This window comes from Amia ocellicauda, chromosome 20, assembly GCF_036373705.1.
Source record: "Amia ocellicauda isolate fAmiCal2 chromosome 20, fAmiCal2.hap1, whole genome shotgun sequence".
Lineage (NCBI taxonomy): Eukaryota > Metazoa > Chordata > Actinopteri > Amiiformes > Amiidae > Amia > Amia ocellicauda.
The window spans coordinates 13,286,944-13,295,425 of record NC_089869.1 but is presented as its reverse complement, the minus strand read 5'-3'; the positions used below and the strand labels follow the sequence as shown (position 1 = coordinate 13,295,425).

The 8,482-nt window shown below is 41.6% G+C and overlaps 1 protein-coding gene across 2 annotated transcripts; it reads left to right on the top strand.

Annotated features, from left to right (window-relative positions):
- Positions 1-1,798: 1,798 nt before the first annotated feature.
- On the top strand, positions 1,799-8,206 carry LOC136716090 (ubiquitin carboxyl-terminal hydrolase 37-like). 2 transcript variants are annotated; one of them, XM_066693578.1, is made up of 4 exons: positions 1,799-2,049; positions 3,379-3,562; positions 3,999-4,305; positions 8,022-8,206. In XM_066693578.1, exons 2-3 carry the CDS (start codon positions 3,435-3,437, stop codon positions 4,132-4,134), a joined length of 264 nt encoding a protein of 87 aa, XP_066549675.1. In that variant the 5' UTR covers positions 1,799-2,049; positions 3,379-3,434; the 3' UTR covers positions 4,135-4,305; positions 8,022-8,206. The 2 variants fall into 2 exon arrangements, with proteins under 2 accessions (XP_066549675.1, XP_066549674.1); XM_066693577.1 differs by lacking the exon at positions 1,799-2,049 and adding an exon at positions 2,075-2,147.
- Positions 8,207-8,482: the final 276 nt, after the last annotated feature.

The window sequence follows — 8,482 nt, the reverse complement described above, 5'->3', positions numbered from 1 at the left end:
TAGGTAAGTCAACTAAATCAGCATATGTTTTGAACAAGACTGAAACTAGCAGAAACCTGAAGCCCTTTTAATTGGAAAATTGGGAGTGGAGACCAGACTCTGACCAGCATTTGAAAGCCACAAATCATTCTGGGAGATAGCCCTGGACACCATCAGTAATGTCTTACACCTTGGCGAGTGCTAGCTGTGCACTTATTATTGTTCTGAAAAGACTCTCTCTTACATTCTTGCACTGCATGATGAGTCCTTGTGAGTGTGGTAAGGGTGAGATGGCAATACAATTATATACTCACAGGCCCAAATACTAGTACTAATCAATGTCTGTGAAACCAGCCATAAACATTTACCAAAAAGACCAGCTTTAAAGAAAAGAACACATACCTGCTCTAGGCTCCGTGAAAACTACTGGAGCACTCTGGATGCTGTTAACCCATCATAATGTAGGATCTTGCTTTAACATCTGTGCAAAATAAAATAAAAATGCTTAATGAAAATTGACTTATTATTTGGGATCTACTAATATGTGTCAGTTTTAATTCTAGTATAACTATGGGACCGTAAAGTTCTGTTTTGCCTCTAACATATTGATAACATATGTTTATCTTAACATATTACTCTTCTAAAAATATTTTCACTTGGGTATTTTTATCGAACAGCTGGGACTTTGTGAAAGTTTATTTTATAGACAGTATCTCCAACAAAACCTTGTTTATTAGCACTACCAGGGATGTTATGGAAGAATGAGTTTTTTATGTACTGACCACATTGTTTTTTTTATTAATGTACATTTAATATAATACATTGTATATTTTAACATAAATATTACAAATGGATTTCTATTTATAGTTTCCTATGAACTGTACTTTATATTGCTCATTTATATGAAAAACAATAAAGTAAAAAGTGATATTTTTCAATTGCTTGCTGAATTATTTCTTCATGTCTTTATGTTTTCGCTGCTGATCTGGTGAATTTGCGTACTCGTAAAGCAGGGTGGAGCACATTACATATCTGGAGTGTTAAGTGGTTTAAATCTCCCCTCCCCATGAAAGTCAGGGTACATATGCTATCCCTTGCACCTTCACTAACAAAAGCTTTACTGTTGTTACAGAAGGCCTGGGGTTCACTCCTCTGTAAATTGTTTATTTGTATACCTCCAATCTGTCACTATCAAGTGTTCAAAAATAAAAATGTAGAAATATTACCAAAGCCATGTGAGTGCTAGCTGAGCACTTTACACTATTGTAACTGTGGTTCATAGTTCAATGAACGTGTTCCTTTATACCACATTTATGTCTCCATCCCTACTCTTCAAGTGATTTCAACATGTAACAGACATAAACATAACTTCACCTCATCTACCAATAACAAACTTTCCCAATGTATTCCTCCCAATTCTTCAGATCTTAATCCAACTGGATTTTATAGTTTTTTAGTTTAGTTTTGTTTCTTTTTCAATGTTTAAATGTAAATGTTTCATTATTTTGATCCCGTTTGCAGAAGATTATCCTGGTTGAATAGCACTGGAGATTTAAGTGTCTTAACAAAAGCTAAACAAATCCATTCCCATTTTAGAGATGGTAGGACTTTTTATGCTCCGAGTTTGCTTCTCCTCCTCACTTCCTTTTTACTGTCAAGTGTCTACTGTGATCCCGGGGTCATGATGACCCCATTCTCCGACTCGCAGGCGCTGAGATGAAAAAGGCACACGTCCATTTAAAATGGTCCCACAGCGCCACCTGGCCTTCAGTAACCAGTACTATACCCTTTCTAAAGGTGCATTTAAAAACTAGTTTGAAAAGGTAAATGAAGCACGTTTCCAATTCAAATATTATTTTCAACTCTCTGTGGATCAGAATGCTTACCATATAATGCTAATAGCCGAAGTCAATTGAGTTATACTTTGAAGGTGTGCAAAGATATAGCTTACTCGTAGCAGAAGTTAAATACTACGGTTAAAGCATTAACTGGACGTCTACAGTAACTTACAGGGCGGCTTCCCGGTCCAGCGGCGCTTGAGTGAAGGCCCGGATGCTGTTGGCTCACCAGGTAGGACAAAGCGCAGAGGATGCTGCGACTCCAGACGAGCACGACACATTTTCATTGAAATTGTTCCTTTTAACATGTTGAATAGCTTACGAAATGTGGTAAGAATCTGTGCTACGTTAGACCACTGTAAAGAAAATGCGTTAGAACTGAACTGAATTATAATAGCCTCATTTAGTAGGCTATATTGTTTTTAATGTGGCAGTTCAAATAACGGGCCACACTATGTCCAGCGGATCTGGTGTTAAGTGTTGCGCATGTGTAAACAGTGGATTTCACTTCCTCCTTTGTTAAAAAATCACAGCGGCTGATATTTGGTAATTAATTAAAATAATGGTTGAGAATTGGAGGTACACGGTGCTGCACAGTTTCAATACAGTACAAAATAATAGAATTACTCCTCGCAAAAATAATAATATGATGATTATTATTTCATATAACCAACCATAGAGGAATTGCGTGTTTAGTAAGCCGTGTCCCCAACGCCTGTTTCTGGGCCTTTTATATTTCTCAAATGGACAGCTTTCACACTTCAACCGCTGTTCCGTTTCTCAATATTTCAAGTGAAAACATTGGAAAATATAAATTGCACACCACATACTGAAGTTTCTTTTAAAAAAAATAATAATATTGTATTTTATTGTAAAAAAAAAAAAAAAAAAAAAAACGAAATTTCAGAACATTTATTTGAATGATTTAAATAGGCTTATACACATGTGTGTTACGATATGACTCTGTTACCGTTAACAATAAGTACATTACCGAATACATAAGAATATGTTATCTTGACGCGCTGGTACTGTTGGGTGGGGGGTCGTTTCCTTACTGCAAAAGAAACCAGTCCTTCCAGAGCCACATTCACGTTTTTCAAGCGAACCGAACTCGGTTCTTTCCGCTCTGGCTGTGGTCTCGGTTCGGCTGCTTTGCCAGTCATATGTGGCCAGTGTTGTCCAAGCGGACCGAGCTGTACTGAGTGAAAACTGAGTAGTGTGAACGAGCACTTCCTCTGGACACCGCAGCAGATTTCAGAAAGAAATCGCAGAAACAACCTGTTTTTTTGTTTTTAACATAATAAATATTGATCTAGTCAAAAGAAAATAATTGACTTCAATCATCTTCAGTCGACAATGAATCTGGTTATGGTTGCCATATTTTGTACAAAATTAACTTTAATAATTGCTCTGAGATATAATAAAAATGCTTCTCAGATCGCAGGAATGCTTTTTTCAGTCGTTTAATAAAAAATAAAAACAATCTGGGGGGCATGCCCCGAGACCGCCCTAGGATTACACTCCCTTCAGCGCACATTATTTACCCAACTTGCATTTTCAGCTTTTTTGGTCATCTCTCACTGTCATCCCTGGTTCCTGCCCCTCTGCCTGGGGCAGATGAAACTCTGGGTGAGGCGGCTCAACAGCTTCGCCACTGCAGCGCTCCAGGCTGGTGTGCAGGGGTACACCTGCCCTGTCATGGCGAATGTGGAGTTCGAGGTCCAGCTGACCCACAGCTGTACAAGGTCAGTCATCCCACAGGTTTGAACAGCTCTTGAAATCGACAGCAGCCTGTCAGTCATTATTAAAGACTACATATTCAACAGGGTGTGATTTCTGATTGCAGTCAGGGTCACAGGGCTGGCTAGTCATTCAGTAGGCTGAAGAGACTATTTTAATGCGGAGCCTAGTGAAGGTATACACCGCAACTGAAGAAGAATCAGTCTGTCTGGATTTTCTGGTGTCTTTCATTTGCTGGTGGCCTTTTCCCTTTTTTGCTGTCAATGGCAGGGCTGTGGTCCGAGTTCATGATTACAGGAAAAGCACTGATCTGAAAAATGCAGTTGGAGTAAAGGACTGCTAACGTAGAAGACTGCTAACCCAGAAAAGTCCCCTAATCTCTTTAAAATGAAGACCAGTGGGGTCAATGTGTTTGACTCCCCATCTCTGTCTCTCCTGCAGCTGCGGAGCTCCAGGGGTCAGCCGAGAGGCCTTCAACAACCTGTCTGTGGACCTGCTGCCTTGGCATTCCATGCCAGGCAAGGATGCCCCTCCTCCGGTGTATATTCTTCAAGCTCGGGGGGGGCTCCCCAGCTAGAGTGCAGTCAGCTTCACCCCCCCTCCATGCAGGTGCTGCCTGGAGAGACTGGCTCACTCCCCGAGAAGGACATAATCAGCGAGTAGGCGCTCACCTGCCCCACGGCGCACCTCTCCTCGCTATACTTCCCCACAGCGTACTCCACCACGCCAGTCTCCCCCTATATTAAAGGTAAATGTGCTTTATTTTAAGAACACTAAAATTATATATTTTTTCAAATCCAAGCAAGACGCTTACTTTTCTTTTTTTTTTTTTTTTTACACAGTATGCGGTGAAGAGCATTTGTTCAGTACAAAGAAATAGCACCGCTTCGCCAGTATATTCAGTATTTAATAAAACAATGCCTCATCTCACTGGGCTAATCTGCCATGGCACAGATCCTACAGTGTTGAAGTAGGTCTTACATCCTTCACAAACTGCAAATGCTGCACACTTACAATTTCTCCCCGACTTCATTAACAAAATCATCATCTTCCGATTTATTTTTAACTGTAAATCCATAGTTCTGTTACAGAATTGTGTTTTTGTGCAAAATGGGATCCTTGTCTTTTCTTCTTGAGAAAGCACACAAGCGTCAGTTACCAGACGTGCTGTGTCCCAGCCTTTTTTAAAGATGTACCTTATGCAGCTTTCAACCTGTATGTATTTATTGTAAAATGTCCTTTTTGAATGATATATCTCAAAACCCACAAACCACATGACATCAGAATTATTCAAAAATATCCACCTACTCTAATCCACTTTGTGTACTTTATTTTCAATGGGTAATTTTTTTAATTTTTTTTTTTTTTACTTTTTAATGTTCATGACTATTTTGTGCTGTTTATCAACATGACACGTCAACAATTGTCCATCATATCTGACCAGAAGTATTTGCCAGGATAGCAGGCCACTCTCACACAGCAGTTTGGCACTCTACCTAGGTACGTCCTGCTCACCTCCTCTGCCACTGCAAGAGTAAATGCACAGCAGTTGATTAATCCTGTCAGTTTGGGCTGATTGACCTGCTGATACAGCAGCACGCATGCTAACCTCCCACACATACAGTTATCCTGCAGCGTGCGGCCCAGTGATTGTGTACACCATTGGGGTATTTGTGGTTAGAAATGGAATAGGATATCTAACTTCCAGACACCAGATCCTTTAATCCAGGTACCTGAATGATGGGAATCTGAATGCCAGGCTCAGTACAGGGTGGGAACTAAGGCCTGGCCTCTGCTAGCTGTAAACAGCTGAAAACAGTGAAGAGTTCAGATCAAATGCACAGCCCAAATAAAGGGCCCAGAGAGTCACTGAGATCTGCACTGCAATGAAAACTGGAAGCCCTGCTCTCTGACAGCGCTGACTGTCTCTTTGCCCACCCCCACAGGGCGGTCGAGGGGCTAAGTGACGCCGCTGCAGGTGGGCACTGCATGGACCACAGGCTTGAAACACAGCATGAGGGGGAGCAACATACAGTCCCCCTCATTAAACCAGCAAATACCACTGGTGCCCCTTTTCCACTGGCACATGTGACACGATCAGACCCTGAACCAAGCCAGATCCTAGCCCAGCTGGCCTGGTGTGAGTTGGGTGCGTTTCAACTGCACAACTCGAGCCAAGGTCAATAACGTTGAAAAACAGCTGTATTGCCACATTCTGTTATTAAAAAAAAAAAAAATAGTTAGGGGACGTTGCAATTAATAGACCTTAACTTACAGACGAAGAAGGGCTATCGCTCAAAATGACCTGTTTAATCCTATGATTTTTTTTTACCAGTATATGAATAGCAGTAGTAGTTTAAGTATTGGAAAGGTATTTTATTAATGTTAAGTATTTGTAATGTATTTAAACGTGGTAATAGGGTAGATTGATGCTACATGATGACGAGTTCAGTAATTCCACACGGTGCCAGCCTGGCTCTGGGTTGGGTCAGATACGCCAGTGGAAAAGGGGTACTTGTGAGGCCGGTCAAGCCTCAGGGTGAATTGTTGTAGTCCAAGCAGTTTCGTTCATTTAACAATCATGTGTTCAATGATCTTTCAATGATGACAGTAGGCTGACAAGATTTCTTTGCAGACGAATGAAAACTAAGCCATTAGTGGTCTTTTTGTCTGGATTGTGACCAGTCTGTAGATCTCAGTGAGAATCTATAGGCAGTCCGAGATCGCAGAGGTCAATGGAAAAAGGAAATGAAAAGTTTATAGAATGAGCAATGACTCTTTCTGCTGTGGTTTGACCACTCAGAGTCAGCCCCTGTGGAGACCCAGAAGCCAGAGCATCCCCAGGGTGAGACAGGCAGGGTAGCAGCAGGTGAGCAGAGAAAGAGCAAGAGAGAGTGAGAGAAAGAGACACCTGAGAGAGAGGCTCCCAGACAGGACACTAGTAGAGAGAGATGTGGTTTGGGGTCTAAGAGAGAAGACAGGTTTATGGAGCATTTGGAAGAATCCCAGTTTGTGGAGATGAGGTGCTCACCGAGAGAAGGGGATCAGGGTGCATGGGAAGCTGGGTTAAAATGCAGCCCCCCCACCCTGCAACCCTCACACTCAACCAGCCCTGAATAACAGAATAACACACACTCCTCAATAATGTGTCTCTCAATGGGAGGCTCTTGTGTACAAACCAGAGAGTAACTTAAACAGAAGTGAAGGACGTAGACCAAGGAAATTCCTGAACAGCGGATGTTACTTGCACAGGCCTGTCAGTGATGTTTCTACAGGAGCACAGGGTGAATCTTGTGTTCAGGAATCTGACCCCTGTGACTAGGGGGACGAGCGGATTCCTCACTGCTCTGTGTAAGAGCTCTGTGCTACAGTCAGAAGCCTGATCTCGTCTCTTTTCCCCTCACAGGGCATTATGTCAGCCATGTTTATAATGCAGCAGATCACAGCTGCCTGCTCTTTAATGACCAGCAGGTGACGGAGAAAACGTCCCTGCCTCCACAGAGACGCAGCCACCTAAAGAGCCGTGTGGATCTGTTTGTGTGCCCTTGTTCATATGAATCCAGTTCGAAGACTAGTGGGAGAGACTCATCAGTTACTAGGGGGTTACATTTTTTTAATCGAAATCAAAGATCGATTGAAACGAGCGTTAAATTTCGACCATCGAATTAAAAGACGGGATCGCCATTTCTTTATTTACTTGGCTTACTATTCAAATATGAGCAAAACAACAGCAGACTCCTTAACACTAGTACCGCCATAGCCGCTTTCTGTTCGGCTTTTGCAATTCAGAAGTAAGCATCTCTGCGTATGTGAATTTCTCCCGCTTACACATGACTAAATATTTAAATTAAATACATGTACAGTGTTTCAGCGGTAAATTCCTCAAAATGAATGAGTTATAAATACTTTTTTCTCCAAACTCCGAACCCCCACTTTATGCGGTAGGCTATACTGAATATAATATAGCTGGCAATCTGGGCTTTGTAATATAATTAATCATTGTGAAAGATTTATAATCGTGTTGATTGCTGAAACATGTGATTTTCTACACATAATTTATTATCATTTATTTTTAGCAGATTTGCACCTGCTATAGCTTGTCTGCCTGTCCTGACACAGCAAGTTTCTAACTTTCCTTTGGAATTCAATTATAACTCCAGAAAAACTCTTCATGCAAAGCTAGAACTACTTAAAATCCATTAAAGTACTTTTCATAAGCCCTTTCATAAGACCTGAATCGTGACATTATTATGGAAAGGCAAATCGAATTGAAAATGTTTGGATCATTAAACCCCTATCAGTTACTGAGCTAATCTGTGTACTGTGATTTGACTGCAGTGATCTTTGCATTCATGCAGTCACTGCTGATGTCAAACAGCCCGGAGCCATTCTCTGTGGCCCATGTTCAAGTGTAAAGAGTGCAGACCTCACTGCTGTGCCTGACAGACTGTATGTGTCCTGCAGTGCTGCTGTCCCAGTCCAGAGGAAAGGATCAGGCTCGTGGGACCATGCAAACACCTCCCCGGGTCCCACAGTGCTGCTGCCCCTCGCCCTAGATGGGCCCGGTTGCTGAGCTCCAGCTGTCCTTACCTGGCACTCATCACAGAGGTCAGCTTGTGACTCTCCAAAAATAAATAAGTATAAAAACATCTTGACTCTATGTTCCTTATTTTACAATCAGAGAGTCAGTTTCTACCATTTTGCCCCAGACACAACTGCAATGATGTAAATCCATGAGCTCTTCAGTGTGTGTCTGGACTTTGCATTTCACCCCCTTTTACTGACTTACAAATCCTTAATGTCTCCAGGAATGGCTGAAATACACCCACCCACCAGTCAAAGATGTATTTATAAAATATACAATGAAATAGAAATATAAACAAACAGAATAAGCAGACAGATCACTACAGATTACAGTTAAAACT